Source organism: Dromaius novaehollandiae, chromosome 10, assembly GCF_036370855.1.
Source record: "Dromaius novaehollandiae isolate bDroNov1 chromosome 10, bDroNov1.hap1, whole genome shotgun sequence".
In the NCBI taxonomy this organism is placed as follows: domain Eukaryota; kingdom Metazoa; phylum Chordata; class Aves; order Casuariiformes; family Dromaiidae; genus Dromaius; species Dromaius novaehollandiae.
Genome location: NC_088107.1, coordinates 1,691,237 through 1,718,312, shown reverse-complemented (window position 1 = coordinate 1,718,312; position 27,076 = coordinate 1,691,237). Strand labels below are relative to the sequence as shown.

At 51.5% G+C, this 27,076-nt stretch overlaps 1 protein-coding gene and 1 long non-coding RNA gene across 9 annotated transcripts in view; both read left to right on the top strand.

Annotated features, from left to right (window-relative positions):
- Nucleotides 1-7,511, top strand: part of LOC112989528 (uncharacterized) — a 35,622-nt gene extending 28,111 nt beyond the window's left edge. For 7 of the 8 annotated variants that reach the window (XR_010390903.1, XR_010390899.1, XR_010390901.1 and 4 more), the window contains one exon: nt 3,816-7,511. This is a non-coding gene — a long non-coding RNA (uncharacterized LOC112989528). Of the gene's footprint in view, nt 1-3,419; nt 3,695-3,815 lie in introns of all 8 variants that reach the window. The other variant, XR_010390905.1, reaches the window with a different exon arrangement.
- Nucleotides 7,512-13,899: 6,388 nt separating this feature from the next.
- On the top strand, nt 13,900-25,271 carry NOX5 (NADPH oxidase 5). The gene is made up of 14 exons (XM_064517720.1): nt 13,900-14,203; nt 14,280-14,429; nt 15,163-15,364; nt 16,264-16,316; nt 16,660-16,864; nt 17,057-17,204; nt 18,391-18,523; nt 18,618-18,751; nt 19,703-19,744; nt 20,070-20,193; nt 20,641-20,726; nt 20,793-20,892; nt 20,966-21,249; nt 25,263-25,271. The coding sequence occupies exons 1-14, from the start codon at nt 13,900-13,902 to the stop codon at nt 25,269-25,271; spliced, it is 1,974 nt and encodes a 657-aa protein (XP_064373790.1).
- The last annotated feature ends 1,805 nt before the right edge of the window (nt 25,272-27,076 follow it).

Sequence of the window (27,076 nt, the reverse complement as noted above, 5' to 3'; positions counted from 1 at the left end):
GATATTTCTGTGTAGTGCAGAGGATTGCGTCTGGTGGTTAGTCGTTCGTGTGCCTGCACGAATCCATTGCTCACATTAGTGATGCTGCACAAACCACCTTCTTCTCTTTGCTTGTTTGCTGATTAGTTAGATAAGACAAAAAAAAATTACATTCTTGCTCTGAGGCTGAATGAGCTAGCACAAATCTCTGGCTTTTTCACATGGTTTTCTTCTGTACCTTTCTGTGGAATATGTGTTTTAAATATTTAATCACTATAGAAAAATTTACAGATATAAAATACTAATGGGCTTTGCCTCCTGCAAGGTAATAACATTTTAAAATTAACTGCACAAACTTCTGAGTAGAACTGTTAAAACAGTGTTTGTACCTCAAGGGAATGCAAGATAAACCTGCTAAGGGGCATCTATTATCTGAAACCTTTCCTGGTTTGCGTATACTGTTCCCAGCATTATAGAAGCTTAGGGCTGTTTCAGCCCTGAAAACGCAGCAGGAAGAGAGCAGAAGGCACTTGCAGATGCCACCAAAGTTTATATTATTTCCATTCTGGTGGCAGTTTACGTGGTTGCAGTATTTACAGATCTTGCCTATTGATACAGCAGAGAGGGAATACCTTTTTTCTTTAGACATTTAAGAAATCAGTACATATGATAGCTGTGGCTTTTAGTTCCCAGCTGACAACATTTGGTCTGTCAGCATGTTTTGTAGTGTGATGACTGCCACTTCTATGGGCAGAAGGCCTTTCTGGGAAGCTTATGGGCAAGAAGATACCATGTCAAGTCACCTCTGATGGGTCTTCTGCTCCGGTATGAATTGCTATTCTGGGGAGGTTTGGAGGAAACTTTAAAGAAGACAGCTGAGTAGAAATCAATATTTTTCTTGACAGCCTGGGTTGTTGTCTTCTCTTTCCAATTTACATCTGTCCTCCAGAGATGACACATCGGTGTAGTCACCAGAGAGGCTTTCCGTCTTCTGGATTACAGTTGGGATGTTTTGCTTCGTTCCTAATTCCACAGTCAAAAATGAATTAAATGGTATACTTTCTCTATTGTAAACCCTTTGAGATTCCTTGGATTTTCAAATTCTCTCATTGCTTGAGTAGGGAAATAGCTGTAATTTTTCCCCCTCTTGTCAGATTAATTTTTTGTCATTAAGACTGTTCCTCTAAACAATGAAATTAGTTAGAAAATTCTATGCTGTTGAAAGCACTGCGTCAACGTCTCTGTAAGACCTCACTTCTTAGAGAATGGACCATGTGAGTAAACATCTTTGACATCAAAAGTCAGATTTATTTTCTTTTGTGGTCTCAGCCTTAGTTCCAGATGTAATTTCTTGTGTGGATGCTGTTCTGTAAATAAGGTTTTAGCTGAAGAAGTTATAGAATCTCATTTATTACATACATGTGGAGGTAGTATGAAGCCTCATGAAAGACAGGAGAAAGCCAGAAGCTTATCTGTGTTCTTTTAGAAAAAAATCACACACACATTTTAGCAAATACGTGTTTGTATAAAATTGAAATTTGATTTTATAATAGTTAATTTTGTTTGTGACTCCATTTCTAGCTTTTGGTTCCTGATGAATTGTGAAGGCTTAACTGAAATTCTTACTGTTTTGCATTGTCTATATCTCAGAAAACTAGAGAATTAGGAAATAACTTGAAGTTTTTTAGGTTGAGCAGTTACTGTAACGCAATCTTTAATATTAAGCTTCAAGGTTTAATGTTGTCTTTGACCTTTTCCCCTTTGGTGTGTCTTTTTAATTTTTGAGCCTTACTGAAGTGCAATTTTTAAATAATCTAGATAATAAAGATGTTGTAATTGATCACATCATAAAAGCAGTTATAAAAATGCACACTGATATTTCACTAGTGGTATTCTGATGTGGAAGTTGCCTAATAGCTGAGGTGGAAACCTGCACAGCTCCTTTATCTAGACGTAGAAGATAAGATCTTATTTCTGTGTTTCATTTTACGTATTTTTTTCCCCCAAACTGCCCTTTTGTATTGCTAAGGAGGGATTAGTATGATTTTTCTGAACTCACATAGTTTCAGATAGGCAAGTGGCAACCACCTTTATTTCTAAATTCACTCTGAAATTGTAAGGATGAACAGATTATTTAAGATGGAAGTCAGTCCCCCCAAATAAACTTTTGCAGACTTTTAAACACTTTCAGATATGTTCCTGGGGTTTATGAGGGCAGTTTGGCGCTGGAAAAGCAGGTGGGTCGTGTTATCTGGAAGTCAATAGTCAGGCTTTGCAGGATTCCACTGGAAGTGTTGGACTGTCTTGAGTCAGTAGACAGGATGCTTTGATATAATATCTTTATTAAGATGCGACATTGGGAAAATCATTCCTTCATTTTCCATTTGTTTTTAGAGGATCCCATATTCTGAAGTAAATTGTAACTTCAGAAAAGAAAAATTCCTGTAGAAGTTCCAGTGGACCTATCTACAAAACATGAAAGAAATATATCTATAAAAAAGAAACAATCTCTTTTGTTCTTTCACAGTTTAGCTTTGGAGCTTTTCTTTACCAGAACTGTTAAGACATGACAACTTTTTTTTCAAAGGAGAAGACTGTAAAGTAAGAAAAGAGCAAATTCAAGCCTATGTATCAAATTGAGATCACACTGTTGCTTACGTGTTGCGTTGTTTCTAAAAAATCTTTCTTTTAGCACTGCGGTATAATTTCAAGAATACTAAACACACAAAGGTAAATTTAATGAGGGGACTTTGAAACGTATATTTATTTATATGTGTGACCACAGAATGTCAGAGATTCTCTAACCAGAAGGATCTTCCCTGTCCCAGATGGATGCAATTAACATTTGGTGTCCTTCATATCCTGTGTCTCATTTATTTTTTACGTTGGCTTAAAGCTAAAAGCTTTTCTGATTAATTACTCACTGTTTTGGTGCTACTGTGTGTGCTGTGCTACTGTTCGTTTACAAGTTGGATTTAGACATTTTTGAACTTGTAAAAGCCTATATTCTCCCCCCCACACACAGTACACATAAAGGAGAAGCAAATTTGGGTTGCGAGCATTGTAAAGAATATATTCACTAATGTTTTTTTTCTTGGCATGACTTGATTGCTTTCTTCCTAAAAATGGTAACCTCGAGTTTCCAGGCTTCCCTAGGCATAATGTTTTGATTAAAGACCCCCACACACACTGCCACCCACCCACCCACCATTTTTTTCCAGTGGTTTGTCTTCCTTTGGGCTTTAAAAAAATTCAGTGGGATAATATGTTGATGGGTGTTATCACATCCTGTTATCACTTTAATGAACTGAAAGTCCTTCCGTGATTAAAGTTAACTTTGTGTATGACACATGACGGTGCATCCGTTCTTATTTACCGAGATTTTAGCTGCAGGAACAGACTGTGTTGCAGTCCATGGTAAGAACTTTTCCATTTCACAGCAGTAATTCTGTGGACATTCACTACAAAGCAATACAACTCATCTGGATGCTATACAGTAGGACCTATTTCAAACCAATTAGCTCTTAAGGAAGACTTTCCAGGCTCATATTTCACAATCTGTGAACCAAAGGCATAAAAACTGCAACTTTAAAGAGTGGTGTGGCAGAACTCCATTTCACTGCAGAGGCAGAGTGGCCTGCAGAATTCACTGCATTATTTATCCATTCAAGAAAGGAGGCTTATCATTTAGTATGGCAAAACTAATGGATTTTCTGTAAGTATGAATATTAAAAGTAATCTAGCAAAAGTGTGTTTGCACTAAAGTTTGTAGTGTTTGTGATATTGACCAAAATGAATGCAAAACTTGAAACTATTTAATAATCTTTCTTTTGCAGCATCTCAAACAACTTTGTCCAGGACAGGAATAAATAAAGAAGAGGAAACCCTGAAGAGCCCTGGGGACATTCTGCAGCATGTAACGCAAGGTGTTTGCACCCTGGGCCTGCCACCAAAGCATACAGCCATTATATCCACAGAAGGGCAGAATTTTTTTAATGATGCACTCGATTCTCTTTGGTTAAAAGTATACAGAAAGCATGCTAAAAAGCAAAAAAACTTTAAAACTTTGCAATTGCATGAAAATCTATTCCCTCTACAACACCATCATCTTTGAGGCTCCAGGCTGAGACAGATGTTTCTGGTGTGTTATGTGCTTATGAATCTACGCAGTTGAAAATGCCACTGAAAAAGCTAGCCTTAATATTTCAAACTGTTGCTACAGAAAAGAAAAATGAGTCTTTTGATGAGTTTATAAATGAGCTTAGTGAAAACTTTAAAGACTATTAAGAAAGAAATGGTAAATACCGCTATTAAGTTTGAAAATCCAAAACCTACTAGTGAAATGATGAAAAAAAGATGCATGAATTTAAGAAGGTGGAACCTGAACCTCTAGGCAAAGAAGTCTTGAGAATAACTGAAGCATTCCAAAAAGCAATAGAGAATGCACCTACCAATGTTAAACAAAATCCACATTTCAGTGGGCATGTTGAATTGGCTGAAATCTAGATAGCAACAGCTCAAGCACCAGAAGCAGCAGAGAATTTGTTAGAGCAACTGTATAATTTTTTTCTAAAGCTTCCCTTGCTCCTCCCTTTCCATCTCTGTCTCCAATATACTGTCTAGGAGAGAATTCAGCTGAAACCAGAAAATTAAGAACTTTGATTAACCTGCTTTATGATTTTAGTCCTGAATTAAATACATATATTGATACCTACCCTGGGAAAAATATCACAGAAGATATTATTGAAAAGCGATTGCTGTGACTAAGGCTCTAAAACATGTTTTCTGTGGAAATTGGAACACAACAAAAAAGCAGGAAGGAAATCATTAGAAGATACGAAACTTTTAAACCATACTTTTAAGAATGTTAAAGACACTTTAAAAAAAAAAGTTAAATATGAATATCTGCAATATTGTCATTGCCTTTTCTTGAGGCTTTAAAGATTAATTTTCAATTTTCTCTGTTACCCAGTAGTTAAAAACTATCATTTTTAAATTATCATGCTCATATCTGTGATTTGAAAATGACTCTGACAGGTTTTTTCTATGAAAAAAAATCTGTTTGCATTTGAATGAAATATGCTTGGTCTAGTTACAGAGCTCTCTCTCCTGCAAGAATATCCTACATTACTGTATGTGTACCATTTAGTGTAGAGAACTGGATTTTTTTTAATCTTTTCTTTTCTAAACCTAAATATCACTAAGGATATCTGCACTCGTGGATTTGTGCCACAATAATACTAGGCTCCCATTCAGATAAGTACAACATGCACATTCCTGGTATTTTAATACTATGTACAGAACATAATTGCTTTTTATATTTAATTTTAAAATATATTTCAAACTTTCTAGTAGTCATTTTTTCATAAATTTGTCATATTCAATTAAAATGTTTTTTCAAAACTCTTCTTCCTCTGCTCGAAGAAAATAAAAAGCAACAGGCTCTTTTAAGCCATTGATAGTCTTTAATGTACACCTAAGAAAATGGTACAAACACACACAAATGTGACATGGAGATAGCAAAAAGCATCACAGAAAGCACTGGAGTTTGGATCCTGACTGGTGTATGACAGGGTTTCATAAATGTAGACAATTTTAGTAAAGAAGAGGAAAACTGAAGTCAATGGGGTCAAAACTTGAACTGTAGCAGGAAAGCTCTGAAATAGATTGCACAAGGAATCAGAAGTCTGTTTTGTCTTCTCTTTCAGGAATAATTGCAATGAATTTCTGTGCTCCTCCCCTTAGAATTCTACATCAAATGCATTTTTTGATTGTGTGGTATTGTTTCATGAATTTTTACTTATAAGCAAGTGAATCATTTTCAGTATGCAATTTATTTGTAAGTCATTGACAGCTTTGAATTTTTGTTTGTTATTGTTGAGGTTGCTTGTTTGTGGCTAATACTTATGTTCCTTCAATGGATCACTCTGAGGCAAGAATGTAAGGAGTAGTGAACACTGTACTGTACTGTACTTTACAGTACAGTAGTGAGTACTGTACTGTACTTTTTTGTGCAAATAATCAGTTCTAAGTTAAACTTTTTTGGTTTTCCAAACATTTTCACCAATTGTAGGTACCGGTCTGAGTAGTTATCACTAAGCCGACAGAACTTGAAGGGTCGCAATAAGCAGATCTTTCTGCTTCTTGTGAGTTATGAATTTTTTACTGAATAGTAAGTAGGTACTATGGACAAAAATTAAGACTCCTTAGGCAATTTTAAGTGCAGGATTTTGGAGAGTCAAACGCTGCTTTGAGAACAGATGTGTTATTTTCAGAAACTTGTGTCAAGATAGGCTAATACGTTTTGGTAAAGAAAGGGGTTTTTTTTCAAAATGAAAGGTAATATGTTGGCATGCAACTTTCTTCTGGCCCAAGTTTGTCATAGACTGTTGGACATAACACGCTTGGAGACGTGACCGTTGCCTAGAATAGATTGCTAGTGAGTCTGTCTGCAACAAAGAGGGAAGATTCGTTTCTGAATTTGTGTAGTTTGGATACAAAACACAACTTCCACAACATTAGCAAATGTTGCCGAAAAATGCACAGCGGATGAGTGCATGGTGTGCTATGTTTTCTAAGGGAGCTTGAAATATTAGGACATTTTCAATGGATTCGTTTTTGAATAAATATTTTTGATTTTACTTATTTTAAGATAGAGATATATCTTTAAGGTAGCAAAGGAAGATTTATTTCAACAAAAGCACACTTCCTGAAAGAAATCATGTTTATATTTCATATCATGTTTTGTACAAAACAAGATAGAAGATTAATGTCTAATTCGCTCAGTACATGAGTGGCCTTGTCATATCAAATGCATTATCCAGCAATAACTCTGTGGAGGCAGCAGAATCCTAATGGAATTGCATTCTGATTTCTTACCCCGGCTTGATCCTTCCTCCCCGTGTGAAGGAGGCTGAGATGAGTTTTCCAGTTTCAAACCGCTTCGACTGCTTTTCTGGAGCCTGATCTTTCAAGGTGCCTTGATTCAACAAAGCACGTTCGGTGCTTTAACAAGCTTTATGGATCATGCCGGAGAGGGGTTTTTAGCAGAGCCCTTGGAAGTGTGTCTTATTGTAAGTTAAAAATTGCGAGCTATAAATGAACACATCCCTCTTATGTGCAAAAAAACCCCCCAAAACAAAACAAAAACCCACCCTCCTATAAGCGTGAATGAATTGTGCTCTCCTTATTGTGTCCACTGCTGTATGTGGACTATTTCTCAGGAGAACACTTTGTGTATAGAGTTTTGTATATCCTCATTCAAATACGGGGCTTGCTGGTATTTTGAATATTGCACTAGTGCTCAGCTGACACTGCCTGATGTTTTGAGTGAATGACTCGATCATGTGCATTTGGGGAAACAAATGGTCTCTTTTGTTTTTCAAAGTATTTAGAGGAGTACCCATAAGGCACTTTCAAAGTAGTTATGAAATACCTGGGTAATTATTAAAATGTCACAACCAGGTGTTCCTTAGTGGTTCTGCTGAAATCCTTTTCTTATTGGACCAAAAAAAAAAAAGAAAAAAAAAGAAGGCTTTATCAGGGCAGTATTAACTTAAACCTTTAAAAGGCTAGATCTCTCTAATTTATGGTAAAATCACTTAGAATTGAATTTGCACCTAATTGAAGACTGTATTAACAATATTTTGCACTGGAACTTAGAATAAACAAGAATGCTGAAGAATGAAAGCTGTATCAAACATTTGATTTAAGGTGAGTTTAAGAATTAAGAATGTTAAAGTACACTGTTCTTCAGAGGAAGAGTTTAGTCATTTTTTAGGCCATATTTCATATAATTTAAACATCTTTAACATTTGTACTTTGTAGGAATGTTTGTGTAAAACTTGAGTAGATTTATAATAAATATACCTGTAGATCCAAATAGCATAACTTGTTAATATATACATATATGCATTAATTCTTGCCTTAATGTAAATATTCTGATAGTCGGTAAATATGAAATTAATTTTAATTTCCTTAAAGGAAATTAAATATTTCGAGGAACATTCTTTAAATTGCTGTATGTTGGCTACTTATATTATCTGTGCTTAGTTTGAGTATTTAAAGTATGCATTGCAGTTTACAATTTGTGAAATTATAAAGTGGAAAAGTATGTTTAACTTAATTTTCAGAAGAGGAAATGTGCACAGTCTTTAAGTCATGATGCTATGTGCTTATTTCTGGCATGAGAGACAAAGTATACTGTTGCACAATTTATTTAAATATTATTCTTCAGAATTCTTCAGAAATTTTTAGTCATAGAAATTTTTTAAAAAATATTCTCTGGTAGCTTATTTAAAGGATAATAATTCACCGAATCTCCATCTTAAATTTAAAAACATTTTATTTCTCCTATATATGTACATCTTTCTTGTATCAGTTTCGTGAGATGGTAGTAGGTCTCTTCTATTTTATGTGTAGGAAGACACTTTTCTGTTTTTACTTTTTTGACTGACTTTACTTGAAACTCATCACTGAGTAAATACACCGATAAATTATATTATCTCCACTCTCCTTTTGATAGCTGCTGCCAAATTAAGCTTTATTTAACTATAATCAAATCTGTGCTCATTATAGTAAACTTGAAAACACCTTTAATACGTCAGGATATTTTCAGAACAGATGATATTTTCACGGGTGTAAAATGCCTGAAACTTCTCCAAGTAGACTACCCCAGTCACCAGCTATTTGAGAACACTAGAAGCAAGAAGTCATCAAAAATGTGACAAAATAATTTGCTCAGAATTAGCAACATCAAACAGTCTGAAGTCACAAGCCAAATCCTGTAAAAATTGAATTAGCTTAGAAATCATGAGAGTCTTGAAAAATAATAAGTGCTAGGCCCTTTTTAGTCGGCTTCTGGTTCTGAGCCTCAAAGTTCATATTATGAAGACGGGGAATCCAGCTGCTTTCAGTGAAACGCCGAGGTTCAGGCTTCATGACATGACTCCGGGTGCTGAAGCTATCCGGAAAAATATCAAATGTCTCTAGCTTTAGAAAGAGATCGCAGGGAATGGCAGTACCGCTGCTAACGCACGCTGCCGGGCTTAGCCCACCAAGCCAGGACAGTTCTGGTCTGGAGGGAGAGGGCTGTAGACATCAAAGTGTGTCAAAACTGAAGTTGCTAATAAATGAGACAGGTAGTGAAAATGGCTTAGTCGCAGCTCATGACTGGACTGTCCTAAGGCTGCAGGGCGAGCAAGGTACGGTGGAGTTTCTTCCTACGGTAGTCAGAGGTGACTTCAGCTCTTGTCCCTCCTCCCGCAAGCGGGATGCTGTCTTTGCAATCTTCATCAAACACGAGCTTTACACTCCTACATCTATAAACATGGCAGTTTTCAAGCTGCTGCTCTCTCGGTCGGGGTGTTGCCTTGGAAGCAGCGACTCAGGAGGGCTGGAGCACGTTTCAAGGTTGCGTCTTGCTTCTCTGCTGCTCGGGTGGAAGAAGCGTGCTCAGAAGTTGCCTTTATTATTGCTTGGCAATGTTATAGTGATGTACTTTTGTGTTAATTACAGCCTCTTTTAGGCACACTTAATCCGCTCTCTTTGGTGCTGGTGTCTTAGTGAGGTATCTGCTTTTCGAATTTGGGTGTCTTGCTGATCCAAAGATGTTTAGATGTGAGTGTACCCACATTTGATCTTGGAGCAACAGGCAGTTTAATAGATATCAAAGCTTTATCTCTGGAGTCAGAGCTACAGTAACTACACTAGAAACTGAAAATCTCTTGGGTGCAACCAGTCCTGTATACTCGCACTTCTGAAGAAGTAATTTAGGTTTGTTCATACCTGTGTGTGTTTTTTTTTTTTTTTTTTTTTTTTTTGGTAGCGTTTCAGGTGAAATGCATCAATAGCAAAATGATTTAGTACATGCAAATTGGAGTAAAAGCTGGCCAAATCCTGAATCTTGTATTCAGTCCTCATTTGGACTAAATATCCTCAGCCTGCAGGAGCCTTTCCTGACGTGGTGCAGCTCGGGTCAAGCTGAAGTCAGCTCCCCTCCTCAACCTGATGTCCTACCTCCTGCGGTGGGATGCTCAGCCGCTCGTCTGGCAGCAACTGCCTGCCAGTCTGCATCCCGGCCCCGCACATCTAGGGAGCGAGTGAGGAGTTCATATACCCGTATATAGAGAGGGGACTTCTGCAAAAGGAAGCTGCAGCACTTCCTTGGGGTTATGGGGTAAGAAGCCAGCAGCAAAACTGAAGGCGTTTTGAGGTGCCGTCCTGTAAAGATTTACAAATGTGGAATTTGACTCTAGAAAGCAGTCTTGATGGGCAGCGATTTAAATGGAATAGCTTGCATTGCTCTCCCCTCTGTGAGTTTTCGCAGAATTGGCCCGTTTGTTTGCAAGCCAGCTTGTACGGCTTGACTTACCTTTATACATTCCAGGGTGGCGTGGAAATTCCAGGGTTTGTGGTCATATTTTGAAAGCTCGAGAGGGGAATCTCTGCAAGCAGAGAAAACAGAAGTGCTTTTCTTGAGAGATTGACTTGTCAGACTTTTTCATAAATTTGTATGAGGAATTTAACACAAGAACTGAAATAATGGGCTTGCGCTGGTACCTCTGTCAGCCTGGAAGGGAGTAAAAAACACAGTTATCCCACTTCATGCAATGTCCGATGCCTGAATATAATATATTATGTTCTTTTTGTAGCAGCCTGACCACGTTTCACAAGTCATGTTAGCAAACTTAAGGTCACTTCTTTCCTATTTTAGATATCTACAGTATGTTTGTGCAGTAGAAATACTCCGAGAATAAAGGGGGGCTTGTGTCAGGGAGATCCAGAACGTGCTTGAAGATGATTTATATTTTACTCTCCCCTTTCCCTACTAAATGGTTTCATGACCTTGGATCACCATAGTTTTAAAATGGATTTATCTGGACTGCAAATTCATATTTTTAGCTCAGTTCAGAATTTGTGTATGGTTCCTGTTGGAATCCCAATAGGGAGTGCTGCAAGTTAATGTAAAATACACACAGTTTAGAAGAAATACTACTGTACTGGGAAATTTGAAGAACAACCCCTTTGAAACTATATTACTTTGCACTGAAGCTCAGTTATACGTGGTGTCAACAGCACCTATTTCTGAGCTCTTATTTATTAAAACAGTTAAATCTGCTTTTATGGGCACTGTTTTAAAATCACACGGTAATACTGCTCCAGTATCATTTCAAATTAAAGTTTGCTTGTGGCTAGGGAAATAAGTTCTTGCATGAAGAACGATTCCACCACAACCCGAAGAGATGCTGGGTTTTCGCGTTTCCTGATGCTTTGTGTCGAGCTGCATCGGCTGTCGGGGTGACGGAGGTTTCAGTGGTGGGTTCGTGGAAGCACTGGAGTCAGAAACGCGTTCGGGGATGGTTTATCTTGAAGGCTAGTTTGTCATTTTGTGTAAAACAGCAGAGAATTTTGAAGTTCCAGGTCTGTTTGCAACAGGCTGAAAATACTTGTCTGGAGCAGCCTCAGCATTTACTGCCAGCTGTTAAGGACGAAGCAGAAAAGCTTCAGAAAAGCAGTTCACCGAAACCGGTGGCAGCACGGTGCAGTCAAATCTAACTTACGAGCAAACCAGGATATATTTTGACCTGTTGGGGTAGGTGCTAATCCCTGATGGATGTAAAAATGAAATTGTCTCTATTGAAGCCAATGTTGCTAAACTGGTCAGACCAAGGAGCAGGGAGCGATGCCGATAAGAGTTTGCGAAAGTCTTGAAGACCGATGGAGAGGGGCGAATGGTCCCCTCCTGCCGATGCACGCTTTGGTCATTCTGGAGGATTTACCTGTACGTTTCATCAGGCTCCGCTAGCTTGTCTGCGTTTCTTCGTGTTCCTGGAAATACGATGCGTGGGGTGTACATCACCGCGTTATTGAAGTGCTGAGGTAGTTTTAGATGAGACTCTGGCTGTTTTGGCTGATTGGACCTGTGCGGCTACAAGCCTTTGACGCCCTGGACCCGCGGGTCGTGTCTCGGTCAGAGAGCTGTTAGCGGAGCCCGTTTGCAGGCAGCATGAGCTAGATGGGCAGAGTTTGGTACAGCCCTCACCGCGTCCCTTGCCCAGCGCTGTGAGTTTTCAGCCAAATACCTAAGCAGGTAGATGGACCACGGGAGCCTCCCAGCCGAGCCCGGCTGCCTCGGCCCCAGCAGCGCAGGGAAACTGCCGCTCAGCGCGCGAAACCGAGCTCTGCCCCCTCCGCTTGCTACTGCACAGGCGCATCCCTGCCCCAAGTACCTACTGCATCAGTTTGAGTAGTAAAGCGCGAATGCTTTACTACCCGGTTCCTGCTTCTGGCATTCCCATGGCAACCTTCTCCCCAATTTAGTCACAGTTTATTGCCTCGCAAGTAGGACTTGTTCAAAAATGAATAAAGGTTGCAGTATGAAGAAGACACTTCCCCATGTGTTCCCGAGGGCTAGTAAATAAGGGCTGGAGCACCGAGCGAGTGCGAGCTCTGTGTCGGATTTGGCGGGGTGCACGCTTCCCGAGGTTACTCTGCTCAACGGGGCAGGCGGTGGGAAACAAAGGAAATTAAAAGAATAACATACAGCAGCTGTGATCAGCCGCACTTTAAATACCATGCGGCAACAGGAGAGCTGGGCTGCGGCTGCAGATCTGATGACAAAACTGGATGTGATGGTAAGATATGAGAAACCATAAATTAAAGCCAGCGCGAAGCAGCGCGGAGCTCGGAAACGACCTGCCTTTATACGAGCAGATAGATAAAGCCATGCTGAAAGTTTGTGCCTGGTTTATAGGTGCGTCGCCCAAACTCGATCTGTCCCTGCGCGTTGTCTCGGGGACGCTGTGTCCCTCTGCTGAGACCTTCTAAGGCTGCAGAGGAGCCATCTGAGAAAGGTTAATGGAGGGGATTTGGGGTAAGACGGTGCGGGACGAGTCACAGCTGTAAAACAGCGTGCTGAATCCAGCAGTTGTGTGTTAATTTTCTCCTGGTTTCCTAAGAGGATGAAGGTCTGTGGCAATTTTGGGCTCTGTTGGCAAGCCGCAAACAGATCCGGCAGAAGCCTGGAGGACTCGAAGGGGCGAGGAAGCTTGGAGGAGGAGGAGGAGGAGGGCGAGGAGGAGCGGGCTGCGGGGAGGCAGGACCGGACGGGGAGGCCGGGAGCCCGGGGCCGGCTCGAGAGGGCAGCGGGGCTGGGGCGATGCTGGGGGCCCAGCTAGAAACGAGGGAGGAGGACGGGGCAGCCTGCGAAAAGTAAAGAAATCTAGAATTAGGATGTGCATGTAACAAAAAAATCAGCCTCCCTGAGTGCATGCCGTGAAACGTATGCAGCTGCGTGACGTTTCTCACACCCCGCAACAGCAGAGGATCAAAAGGAACCGCACTAGCCTCCTGGACGAGGTCGCGAAGGCTGGAGCCAGCCTGGGGGGGGGAGAGGTGGAAGTGGGGGGACTGTGCAGGGCTGTCGGGGCCAGGAGCAGGAAACCTTTATTCCTCCACGGCCCCAGAGAGGTGGTGGCTTTGGGGCTGGAACGTCAGCTCTGTCCGCAGGAGCTCGCAGCTGCCCGCACGGGCCCCGTGGTCCTGGAGCAGCCCCGGCTTTACGGGGGGGGGGGGGGGTCCTGGGCCCTTTGGCCACCCCTGGGCAGCGCAGGGTGTGTGGTTCACTGCACAGGTCCTGCTCGGGGACATCTGCGCCCGGCGGGCTTGCAAACACCATTGCACGCCTACCGCCGTTGCACACCTATGGCTGTTGTAGACCTACCGCCGTTGCACGCCTACCGCTGTTACATGCCTACGGCCGTTGCACACCTACGGCCATTGCACAGCTACGGCTGTTGTAGACCTTCTGCCGTTGCACGCCTACAGCCGTTGCACGCCTAGCCAAGCCTTCTCTCTGCAAGTGTATGAGCTCTTGTAATCCCCCGTGCTAGTGCTAGATAGCCCCGGTCTATAAAAGCGATGGAGGCTCCCATCGCTGCCGCGGGTACGTGCCGGCAGCCCCGTCGTTCGCCTTGCCTTGCGAGCGAGGCTCAGGAGGGTGGGAGAAATCCGGTGCCACCAGCATCGTCACCTCCAGGGCTCTGCGGTGGCGCTTCCCGAGCGGCCCAGCCGGGGCTCGGAGCGGTGCGGCGGCTCCGGCACCGCTGCCTCCTCCTCGATGCCCGCGGGCTGGCGCGGGTGGCGGGGCGGTTCGGCAGCATCGCGGGGGACCGCGGCGAGATCGGCCTGGAGCAGTTCAAGGCCGCTCTCGAGGTGAAGGAGGGGAGTGGCACCCGCTGCTGGCAGCCCGGCTCCTGACCCTCGGCTCCTCCGAGCGCCTCCGCCCTGCTTTCCGCAGCCGTTCTTCGCCGAGCGGCTCTTCGCGCTGATCGACGCGGACGGGAGCGGGACCCTCAGCCTGGAGGAGCTGCTGAAGGCCCTGGGCACGCTCGCGCGCGGCAGCGAGACGGACAAGCTGCGGTTCCTCTTCCAGCTTTACGACGTGGACGGTAAGTGCGCGGGACAGATCGGTGCCCGTTTCCGTGCCGCGGTTGCGGTTTGCAAGGCAGCATCGCTCTCCTCCGAGCATCCACGCTAGTCTTGGCCCCCTCTTAAATTAAGCAGAGCAAGGGAAGGGGCAGGCCTGTCCTCACTACGGGACCTGGAACTCCATTAAAAACCATCTTTCAGGCAAAACTTTGCTCTTTGGCCTGTGGTGAAGGTATGTAAAGTCCTTCTGAGCAGCAGCAATTAAAGTGGCGTGTGTTGGGGTTCCCCATGATGCGTTTTTATCCTTGGCCATGGAGATGAAAACGAAGAGTGCTAGTAGGTGAACGTGAATTAATCTGGGGCTGGAATTCACTGAGCTGCAACCTCCCCCCGCGTCCGCGTTCGGGGACGCACCACGCCGCGGCATCGCCCCGCGGGCGAGAGCCGGCTGCAGACCTGCCTTGAGGCTCGCAGAGAGGCTCGGTGCCGAAGATTTCCCCCTTCCTTTTGGCTGTTAATCCAGCCGATATTTGTGGTGTCATTTATCAGCTGTCAGAGCATGGGATGTTCTTTCCCTGTTGGCTGGGAGAGCTGAAAATAGTAAAAAAAGAGGCTCTTCCTGCCCTCGCGTGGTCTTTTTTCCTGCTCAGGTGCAAAATGCTGCCCTAGGAACGAAGTCAGGCCCCAGGGCTGCTTTGCGGGCGCGGGGCCGGGGGACGCGGCGGTGCCCTGACCACCACCACGACGCTGCAGGCAGCGGCTCCGTTGACGTGGACGAGCTGTGCGCGGTGCTGCCTGGCCGAGAGCGGCCTGTCGCTGCCGGTGAGCGGCTCGATGCCCTCACCCTGGCTCCCTTCGAGGCCGCCGACACGGACCGCAGCGGCTCCGTCACCTTCCAGGAGCTCCGGGAGCAGCTGCGGCGTTTCCCGGAGCTGGTGGAGAACCTGAGCATCAGGTAGCGCCCGGGGGGGGGGGGGGGGGGGTCTGGGTGCCGCTGGCCCGCGGCTGCGGGCAGTGCCTCAACTTCAGCTGCGCCTTCGTGGCCGTGAGTGCGGGGGGCACCGGGGGGGGCTGGGGTGAAACCCTGCACCCGAGCACGGCCGAGGCCGTAGCTGCAGCCGGGGGGCTTTGCATTTGCAGGCTGCTTCCTCCTCTGCGCATAAATAAATAGCAGGAGGAGGCTGTGCGCTTTCGGGGATAACAGCACCCCTTATTCCTTTCCTCGCGGCGCGGGTGCTGCAAAAGCCCCCCGGGCTCTCGCGGCTGAGCCGTGTCCCTCTGCCGTCCCCCCGGCCCGCAGGTGGGGCGGGGGGGGGGGGTCAGGGGGTGCTGGGGGTGCAGAGGGGGCTGCGAGCTGCCACGGGGGCCTGGTGCATCGCCGGTCCGGTCGCGGCAGGACGGCTCTGCGACCCAGCGCGTGCAGGGTGCACGGCCCGCGGCGGCCCCGGGAGGGGTGCACGTGGCCCATGGGGGGATGCAGAGTCCCGGGGGGGGACATAGATGCCCCCACGGGGGATGTGGATGCCCCCAAGGGGGGTTGCACATGCCCCTAGGAGGGATGCGGGGACCCCAGGTGGGATGCGGGCACCCTAGTAGGGTTGCACATGCCTCTGGGGGGGGGGGATGCAGGGACCCCAGAGGGGGATGCGGGGACCCCAGTAGGGTTGCACATGCCCCCAGGGGGGATGTAGGGCCCCCGGGGAGGATGTGGGGACCCCAGGGGGGATGCAGAGACCTCCGGGGGGGCTGCAGGGCCCCCAGGATGGCCCCCAGGCAGCAAGGAGGGCCACGCAGGCCGGGGGACTCCGCGTGCGGCACCGCGCAGTCTGTGCGCTGTCTGTTGTCCCCCTCTAGTGGCTTTTCCAGCCGGGCAGAGATGGGCTGCAGCTCTTCCCTGCGCAGCGCGGGTGCAGGACCTGCACCCCTTCCCGCGGCTCGGGCATGCCTGGGGAATGGGTGTGCGTGTCCTCCCGGCATCGTCCTTCCCCGGCCGCCGCGGGGCCGGCTTCGACTCCCACCAGCTGCGGGACGGGGCCGAGGCGTCCCCAAACCGCCAGCAAAGCCGCCCGCTGCACCAGCCTGTCCCGGCTGCGCCCGGCGCATCCCCTTCCCCGGCAAACCGGGAAAATGCTGCTTCTGGAAAATGCACAAAGGATGCCGTGGGGTGCTTCCTAGTGCAAAAAAATAAGTGCAGAATTCAGTGAATTTGGCAGGGATCTGGCAATTGGGCGGGCTTGGCGTGTGGGCCAGGCCCTTCCGACGGTGCCTTCCCGCAGCGGGGCTGGTGCGGGCCGAGGGGGCACCACGGGCCCTGGGAGTACCTGCTGCCGGCGCAGCACGGTCCCGGCCCCGGTCCCGGCGGCACGGTGGTGCTCTCGGGGCTGGTCCTGCAGCTGCTGCTCGCCACCACGCTCGCCTTCTCCAACGCCTGTGTCCGCAGGAGCGGCCACTTCGAGGTACCGTGCTGGCCCCCGGCATCCCCTGCACCCCCTGCCCTCCCGCCGGTGCAGCTCCCCGGGGCAGGAGCAGCGTCTTGCAGTTTAATTCCCCCGTGCATCAGTTGCCCTGCGCAGGCGGGGATGCGCTTGCACCCGTGGTCCCGTGCAGGGCCCCGTCCTGCTCCCGACCCGCCGCCTCCCTCCCCGCGGCTCTTCTACTGGACCCACCTCTGCTACGTCCCCGTCTGGGCCCTGCTGCTCCTCCACGGCCCCAACTTCTGGAAGTGGTTTGCGGTGCCCGGCTGCCTCTTCGTGCTGGAGCTGCGCATCGTGGAGGTCGACCTGCTGCCCTCCAAAGTGCGGCCTGCAGCCCGTTCCCGCATCCCGTTCCCGCATCCCGTTCCCGCGGCCGGCTCCCGCGGTGCCTCCCCGGCCTCCCGCTCCCGTCCGGAGAGCAGGGACAGAGGTGCTGCCGCTCGCGGGTGCCCCGGAGCAGGCGCAACGCGCTCTGCAGCGCTGGGAAACGCGCTTGGTGCTGCGATGACTTGACACAGGGGAAAAGGGAGGAAAAGAGACACAAAAGACAAACTCGGGGTGTTTCTCTCGTGTTTGCACGGCGAGCTGGACGACAAAGCGCTGCTGGTCGCGCGGGCAGAGATGGGGCGAAGAGGGCCGGGCGCCTTGTGCCCTCACCCGAATTGCTCCCTCTTCTATTTCCAGCAGATGGGAAAAAGTCTTCAGGTGAAGAATCTACATGAAAAAGACGCAGTTTTGCACTGCCTGAGAGTGTTCAGGAATTCGTCCTGCACTGCTGAATGTTTACAGCAAAAGCTGAAAGGAGTAATTTTTTCTTTCCCAAATGAAACCATTTTTTCCAAAATGTTTCACTCAGAAATTTGCCTATTTTTCAAGCAAAAAGACAGACTAATAGGACAACCAGAAATGAAATGAAAATTGTTTTGACTTTCACCTTCTTGAGATGAGCAGAAGTTTAGAGGCCGTCTCTAGTTAAGATTTGTGTATTTATTTGATGGTTGAGTTTGGCGGTGAATAGAAGAACGGAGTTTCCCTCAGCTCTGATGTGCAGGGCCGTCTCCGAGCCGACTCTGCTCCCCGTGTGCCGAAGCTCCTTCCCGTGCCGGGGCCCGGAGCAGCACGGAGCAATGCGAAAAGTGCAGCTGATGTCCCTCAGCCCGGTTTGCTGCTTTGCAAACCAGGGACTTGCTGAGCTGTGTCTCGGCTCGTCTGCTGGCGAAGCCCCCCATAGCAGGAACGCTTTGCACAATCTGCCACGGGAATAAAGCGTATATTTGGCAAATAATTCTTATGCATTTGCCCCTGGGCCGGGCTGCCCATCAGGGTGTCTGCAGTGGCCGTGCAAAAACCCACTGCCGTTACCTGCACGTTTCAAACGGGATGGGCAAAGCCGGGCGTTGCTGGGCCCCAGGACGGCCCCGGCGGAGAAGGACGGGGATAAAGCGGGTCCGGCACGCTCGACGCACGCCGCGGTGCTCACAGCCCTCCTGCTCTCCTTTTCATGCAGGTGACTCACCCGGTGATTAAGAGGCCGCCGTCTTTCCGCTACAAGCCCGGGGACTGCGTCTACCTGAACGTCCCGGCCATCGCCGCCTGCGAGCGGCACCCGCTCAGCATCAGCAGCGCGCCCGAGCAGCCGGGCCGGGTGCCGTGGGGTGCCGCACGTCCCGGGCCCCCGGCCGCAGACCCCCGCGGGCCGCGGCCCCGCTCAGGCGCGCCGGCTCCCTTCCGCAGGCTCCCTCTGGCTGCGCGTCCGGGCGCTGGGGCGGTGGACCAGCCGCCTGCACCGGTATTTCCAGCAGCTCGAGCCGCTCGGCCGCCGGGCCGAACCGCTCTCCGGAAAGCCGAGGTGCCGGCGCGGGGCGCGGGTGGGTGCGCGTGGGCCCCGTCTCCTGCAAACGCCCGGTTTGAGGTTGCGACGCTGGCGACGTGGCGCGGCCGTAGCCCCCGCGGAGCCGGCGATGCCGCGTGCAGCACGGCGAGCGCTGCCCCGGGGCTGGTTTCAGGGCGGCGTTTCCAGCACGCCCAGCTCCAAGGGGTCCGTAGCCGCCGGCGCGGATGGCGGAGTGGAGCTGACGGCGTACCGAGCCGCCGGGGACCCCGATGGCACCAACAGCGGGGATGCACCGCCCGGAGATGTAAGCGATCTTCCCGAGCGCTGCCCGGCATTTGCAGGCTCCGGGTCCGGATCCCGCGGGAGGAGCGCTGCTCGTGCGGCAGCCCGGCTTGCAGAGCGCCCCGACTCCCCGACGGCGCCCGGCGCCGCACAGCACCGCGTGCCCCCGTGCTCGTCCCCTTGTCCCCTTGCCGGGCTCGTGCTTTTTGCCATCTGCCCTGGCCAGGTGCCGGGAGGACCGGGAAGATGCGTCCTGGCCGGTCGCTGCGTTCCCTCTGGGCCGTCGGAGTCGGTCTGTGGGAGGCTGGCTGCTTCCGAATGCAGCAGCACTGGATGGCCAGGCTGGAGAAATGAGGGGAAAACGTGAATTCCTTTGGAAATCAGCCCAAGCTCCCTAAGGAGCCCTTTTTGTGAGAGGCAGCTTCCCCCTGTGCCCAAGCGAGGGTAAATCGTGCTTGCGCCAGGACGCGCAGGGCCACGGCCAGCGGCTCGAGGGCGCCCGGGCTCTCCGGAGAGACGGGGGGGGGAGCGGGCTGTGCCCGCCCAGGCCAGGCGCGGGGCTGCCCATCTGCAAAGCTGGGGGAAAAAGCAAAAAAACCCCAAAGCAAGCCCAGGAAATAAGTTGAGACAGCGTTAACAGGCGAAGCACGGGGAAGGGAGGGTTTTGGGGAGGAAGAGTAACGCCGTGCCCTCCGCCCGCCAGGTCTGCTCCGCGCCGAGCAGCCGCCGGCTCTGCGACGTCAAGGTGAGGGACCGTCATCACTCGGGATGTCCCCGGCGCTTCCCAGCCGCAGCTCCACCGGGGGCTGTAAAAATCCTCAGCAGCTGCGCGCGACCCCAAATTCCCGCAAGAGCCCCCGGACTCTGGTCCCCACAAGCCTGCGAGATACCTTGCAGATGGGACCTGCTCCTTTGGGGGTGAGGAGAAGCTTCATGCCTTTTTGCTGAAAAAAAATGGCCTGTTTCGACATGCACAGGTGTCTTTTATCAGAGACATCCCAGTACCTGCTTTAACGTGCCTGGCTTTCTCCTCGCCTCCCGTCCGGCCCCTCCGGCTCTCGCCTCTCCAGTGCTACCTCGATGGCCCTTACGGGACCCCGACGCGGCGCATCTTCTCCTCGGAGCACGCGGAGCTCATCGGCGCCGGCATCGGCATCACCCCCTTCGCCTCGACTTTGCAGAGCATCATGTACAGGTCGGTGCCGCCCCGGGAGCTCCCCGGTGCCCCGCCACGAGCCCTGGCACGTGCCACGGCAGATGTGGCCTCTCGCCGGTGCCCTGGGGTCCCAGCCATGGTCACCGCACGGGCTTGAGCGTCTTGGAGCCCCCTGAGCTGCGGAGAGCCTGGCTTGACCTAGCCGTGGAGAAGGGCAGCAGAGCAAGGGGGCTGCTTTACGGGTCCTCCACGCTCCTCTGAACCCAAAAGTCATCCTATGTCATCGTATTGGTGGCACGCTTAGCCCTGAGGGCTTCTCCTGCAGGGAAAGCTCTGGTGGGACGTTGGGCGCGGGAACGTTGCTGACGAGCGAAGGCTGCCTGGGGGGTCTCTGGACAGGTTTGGGGGGGTTGAGCATCTGCCGGGTGCGGGCGGCGGGGGAGGCTGGGGATGCCAGGCCAGCCGCGGGCTGTGCCGTCCCTCCGGGTACCGCGTGGGGAAGCAGAGCTGTCCCCGCCGGGGCCACTCGCGGTGCCAGGGCCCGAAGGACGAGGCCGTGGCGCTCAGGAAGGTAGGGGGGGGCCGGGGGCCTGCGGGTGCCGCCCGCGATGCCCAAGCCACGGCCGCGTCCTCGCAGGTGGACTTCATCCGGATAAGCCGGGACCAGCAGCACTTCGAGTGGCTCGTCAGCCTCCTGGCCAAGCTGGAGAGGGAGCAGGCCGAGGGGGAGCCGGGAGGTCGGCGGGGGAAGGAGCCGTGGGGTGGCCCGGTGCCCCCCCGGCCCCCGGCCTGACTGCCCCGAACGCCCAGGGCGGTTTTTGGAGATGCACCTGTACGTGACGGCGGCCCTGGGCAAGAACGACGTCAAGGCCGTCGGGCTGCGTGGGAAAGGTGGGGACGAGCGTCCCGGGAGGCTGCGTCCGGCCCGGAGCAGTGCCCGTCCTGCGCGCGGCGGCGTGGGGACCGTCCTCGGAGCCACATCGGGAGGGCTCAGGGCTTGGGTGGCCTTGCACGTTGGGGTGCAGGGGGTGGGTGTCCTGGACCCCCGTGGGGTGGAGGGGGCAGGTGTCCTGGAGCACTTTGGGGTGGAGGAGGTGGGTGTCCTGGAGCACTTTGGGGTGGAGGGGTCCTGGAGCACCCTCGCATGGATTTGGGGTGGAAGGGGTGGGTGTCCTGGAGCACTTTGGGGTGGAGGAGGTGGGGGTCCTGGAGCACCCTCGCATGGATTTGGGGTGGAAGGGGTGGGTGTCCTGGAGCACTTTGGGGTGGAAGGGATGGGTGTCCTGGAGCACTTTGGGGTGGAGGAGGTGGGGGTCCTGGAGCACCCTCGCATGGATTTGGGGTGGAAGGGATGGGTGTCCTGGAGCAGGTGGGGGCAGAGGGGATGGGTGTCCTGGACCCCCGTGGGGTGGAAGGGCTGGGCGTCCTGCAGCACTTCGGGGCGGGGGGTACGGGTGTCCCGGGCCCCTCGGGGGGGCCGGGGGGGTCCCGGCGCCGGGGGCAGCCGCAGGAGCTGTGCCCACAGGAGGGCACTGCAGCCTCGCCGACGCGCCGCGGTGCCGGGGCTGCCGCTGCCCTGGGGGCCCTGGGCCGGGACCCCCAGCCCGGGCCGCCGCCGCTCCGCTCCCCCAGTGCCGGGGGGCTGCGGGCAAGCTGGGGACCCGCCGTTCACGGGCGTTTATCTGCGCTCTGGCACACGCCGCTCCGAAGACGCCAGGAAAACGCGTGGCTGTATGTGACGGAGTCACGTGGCGGAGGAAAACGTCCCCATCTCAATCCTAAAGAAGAGTTAATTACATCTCCCTGTTCTCCTTACGCAGCGGAGCAATTATAAGCAGAATGAGTCATTATGCATGTGCTGATAATCATTTTCATTTAGTAACCCCGCGGAATTGCCGGGTACTGGAGTGCATAATTCAAACGCTCCAAAGCTTTAAGCTTCTCAAAAGAGAAAATTTAGCTTTCTTTGAAAATCAGGCACCAAAGTGCCTGAAGCGGAGAAGGCAGCCCTGGATCTTGGGAAGCCAAATGCAGAACGAGCCCCCGGACGGGTGGCAGCAGCGGTCCGAGGTGCCCGAAGCCCCAGGGAGCGGGACGGGGCTGCGGGTGGTTTGGGTGAATTTGGGTGGGAAGGAGCCCACGCGGGCTGCCCAAACGCGGGCTGCACCCAAAGCCCCGTGTCTCGGGAATAAACCAAATTTAGGGTTAGCAAACCCGCCGCAGGCCCAGCGGGAGCAGCCCCAGCAGGAGCTCGGCACGGAGCCGGCGAGGAGCAGCCGGTTCCCCCCGCCGCCCCCTCCAGCCCCTGTGCCGGGATCTGGGACCTCTGCCCAGGCCAGAAAAGGCAGAAAAGCCCCACGTGCACCAGCTCGCGTTGGAAAACGGCAGGTCTGGGGGTTGCACGGGTCTCTCTGAGGTGCAGAGACAGCGGGGAAGAGCCCCACGTTGCAGCCCAAACGGGCTGGATGCTGCTCGCAGAGCAGCCTGGAGGGTGGGGGGGCACATCCGACATCTCCCCACGGGACCGCGCTTCAGTGGGGCTGTGCATCACCGTGCATCACCGTGCATCACCATGAACAGCTGTGCATCGCCGTGCACCGTGCAAACCATGCCGGGGTAAAAGGCCCGGCGGAAATGCAGAGTTTAGCTACATCTCTTCCTGCGGCTGAAGCCGTGCGAGCCGCGGAGCGGGATCGCTGCCGGGCTTTGCACATCCATAGCTCTGCCCCACCGCGGTGCTGCCCCACGCCGGGGGCCCCGGGCCGGTCCGGTTCCCCAGGGAGCAGCTGCCACGGCCTCGCCGCTGCTCCGTCCCCCGGGGTTTGTCACGTTGGAGCAACAGGCAGCTCCGAACCAGGGGTTTGGGAAGCAGGGGGTTACATTAGCTAATGACCCACCCCCTGATTAATGCCTGCCGTGGCTGCCTGCGTTACGGTGATTGCATTCTGACTGTAGCGTAGCAACAGCTAATTGTTGGCTGGTTGCAAAGTGCATAATTCCCTGTATTAAAATTTTATTAAGACGTAATTGCATCGCTCTGGCAGCAGCGGATGCTTCCGAGATGCCGCGAACCAGCTTGTCGTGGCCGCGCTGCTTTCCAGCCCGAGCCACTGCCCCGGTGTGCGCGTCGGGGCAATGCTGGGGGGAATTTTTGGCTGGTGACGAAGGAAAAGGAGGATTTGGGGGGTGAGGAAGGCCACGAGCTCGCAGGTGGCTGCCGGGATGCTGCAGCAGGCAGCTGTGCTTTTCCTGCCTGTTTTTCGGGAGGAGCCAGGCAGGAGCTTCCTGCGGCTGGAAGCGCCCCGACGCCGTGACCCTGCTCCCGTCAAAGCCACAAACGGGGAGAAACTTTAGAGAAATCGTATTTATTAGCAGTGCGATCACACTTGGCATATTCCTTACTAAGTGGTCCTGGTACATAGATATTATTCACTTAAGTAATCAATCACTGCCGACAAATTACAGGATACAGGGGATGGAATTAGCAAAATGAACTATGGATGTAAAATTCATTTGAAATTCAATTTAGGAGCAACATTAGCTTTCAATTAGTCTGCCCAACTGTTTGAGCATCGTTTTGTCTCTCAGATTTTTATATAAATGTAATTAACCTTTGCCGTTAAACTGTTGTTGATTTCACTGATATAATTATTATGTGACTCCTAATATTTTGCTTGGGTGACATCTCATTAGTTTGGTGGCTTCCAGTCAGCGATTGGGAAGCTGTCTTGGAAACGCTGCGCGGGGAGGGAAATGGGGCCGAGGCGCCAGCAAAGGCCCCGATTTTGGGGCCGGCGACCGCCAGCGCCAGTGTTTGCTTTTCCCTACGAGCGGGAAACATCGCTGCTAGCTGCTTAATTGCCACGAGTTATTTTTAACAGATCCAACTTTCCCCCTTCGGCTCTATGGATTTTCGCGGGGTGATAAATCAAGCTAATCTCTGATATATGGGCCTAATTCTGCCCCTGTGGAAGGCGGTGGAAATTTTCCCGGTGACGGCGGCGGCGGCAGGATTGATCTCCGTGCATGTACCATTTGTTCCTGAGGTTTTAAGAATTCATTTCCTTCTCGCATTGCCAGAGATAGATAGCAGCAGCCGAGGTAGAGGAGTCGCCTAATAACCACATATTAATACATGAATCATCAGCTCGGAGCCAGCGCGGGAGGAGCCGGAGAGGAGAAGAGCAGAGCTTGGTATTGTGCTGTTTGCAGGAAAGGCTTTCACAGATAACGCGCGGCGGCTAATCTGGAGCAGGATAATAACTGCAATGTGAATTTTTACACAGCTTTTAAGCTCTATTTGGACGCGCTGCAGTATATGGGACCTCTGCCGAAACCCTTCATGCTGTGCTGGAGCAGGAGCATCCCAGTATTTCTTCCCAGCGCACTGGGAGAGCACCTGCGTGCTTCTGGACAGGCTCCTAGTGTGGCAGTTAAGCAATTAAGGAGAGTTTTGGAAAGAAACTAAGGCCGAGAGCAGCACGTTTCCCTTCTGCATCGCCCTGGCCGAAGCCCTGCCGCGATGGGCAGCGCCGGCTCCGGCCCCGGCTGCTCCTGGAAGGGAGAGGAGTTGTGGCTGCGCAGCGCCGTGGGATCGCCTTCGCTCCCGCGGCCTTTCCAAAGCTGCCAGACACCGCTACGGTGTTTTTATACTCCGTATTTCCCTGCCCGGGGCGTGCGGACGCCGGAGCGGCGTCGGAGCTCCCAGCGCTCGGCGCTTCCCCCGAGGCTGGGCATCTGCACGGATGTTTCCAGCGGGGCCTTAAATCCCACCCTGACGCCTTATTTTTACTGTTGCATTTTAACAAAAGGCACTGACATTTTTGTATAACGATGCCTTCCTAGGTAGCACTTCAGAAGCCTCTTACACGAAGGCCGCGAACGCTGCATAAAGCCGCATCCCGCGCGGCCCGTTGCACCCGGCGGAGCGCGTAGGAGCGCCGGGGCGAGCTGGGGCGAGCTTGCGGGTGAAATTTCCCCAAGCGCCTGGCTGCACCGGCTCGGGTTATGAGCAGCTCTGTGCACAAAGAAGGGAAAACGGAGAGCAGCAATAACCTTCCATGATCTCACGATCTCCTTGTATTTTACCCCGTGATTTTGTTTTCAGGGCGTGTGACGAATAGGACTAACGAATAACTTAGGCAAGGGGGCGGTGCGAGTGCACAACGCTTTAATGAAGATGCTCGCCCAGCGGCTTCTTACCCGGTTAATTTAAAATCAGTGAGAGGTCAACGCACCGGCTCTAGGCAGGATCCAGCCTCTGGGCTTTGCTCGCGCTCAGCAAAACGCTTTGCAAAAGCTGCTGACGAAGGCTAAAAGCTGCTCGAGGGAAACGCGGCACCTGCCCCGGCGCGGGCAGGGGGATTTGAGCTGCACGCGGTGGCCGGAGCATCTCCGAGCCCCGAAACGGCATCTCCGAGCAGGACAGGGGTGCACAAGCTCATACGTGTGCTGGAGCTGCAGCAAAGAGGCGAGGAGGAGACTCGGGCTGAAGAGAAACAGGGAAAATGTAGATTACGCTGTAAGTAATTACTTTCATTTCAAGAGAGAACTAGATAAAGTGCAATAAACTTTGTAAAAGATTAAGCTTGTTTGGGAAACGGAGACGGTCCTGCAGCTGTAAACATGCCCCGTACCAAGGTCTCAACGAGAAGGTTCGTGCTGCAAGAGGAGCCCAGCCTGCGGCGGTAGGAAACACCAACCACGTCAAGACAAAACACGGAAGAAAAGTGTCAGTTCCTCAGCACGAAACCCAAAGCTTTGCTAAATATAAGCTTATTTTCCTTAGTATTGTTAAGAAGTTTGCAGACTAGGATGTTTGAACCCCGGTCGCGCAGAGAGGGCGGGCAGGACACGCGGCAGCCGGTCGTGTTGCTGCGCGGCTGAACCCGGCCCCGGGCAGATACGGCACACGGAGAGCGAGCGCGGGGCGAGGTGAGGAATCACGCGCTTAACTGTTCTGCAAAAGTCGAATTTAAAGCAGAAGTACGATTTAAAGCAGAAGTATAACTTAAAGCAGAAGTCTAATTTAAAGCACACGTGCTCAAGCAGAGCAGAGCCGCCCCTGACATTTGCACAGACGATAGGGCCAAAAATTGCCAGAGGCTGGTTTAGAAAGGCAAGAGTCCGAGCCCAGGGCCGGCGTGCAGCGCCAGGCTGCGTTTTGGGTTATCGGTCCTGTGCACGTCCTGTCCCCACGGGGGGGAGCGGGGAGCGGACGGGACCTTTCGAAGGGTGGGGACACGCTGGCCGGGAAAGCACCCCTGTCCATGGCGGCCCATGCCGAGCCCAGCGCTCGCCTCTCCCTGCTTCTCGCGGTTGTCGGTTTTCCCCTGATTTTCGCAACAGCGCGACGTCACCATCAGCTCCACGTCAAGAGACCCCCCTGCGGGTGCCCGGGCCTCCGCGGTGGTGATGCACCAGCGGGCTGGGAGGCACGTGTGGCATGCGGGAACCTGGCCTCCCGGAGGCACTTTATTTTTGCTTTTTTTGCTTTTTGGGGGTTTTTTCTTCTTATGCTTTTTTTGCTGTTTTTGCTTTTCACTTTTGGGGGGGTTGGGTTTTTTTGCTGCTTTTACCTTTTTTGCTTTTTCTGCTTTTTGCTTTTTGGGGGTTTTTTTTGCTTTTTTGTTTTTTGGGGTTTTTTTTTGCTTTTTTTCCACTTTTCACCGAGTACCACCCCAAAAGGCAACCGGCGAGCCAGCCCGGAGGAAAGCGCCCCAGCTGCGACGGCGACCGGGGGGGTCCTCACCGGGGCCCGGGGGGAGCCATGAGGAGCGGCTCTGCCCCTGCCGGGGTCGCTGCACCGGGACACCGGGACGCCGCGGCCGGGGCCGGTCCCGGGTCTCCGCCACGTGGGCGCGGGCGGAGGGGGCGGGGCCCTGGGGGGCGGGGCTCGACGCAGCCAATGGGCACCGCCCC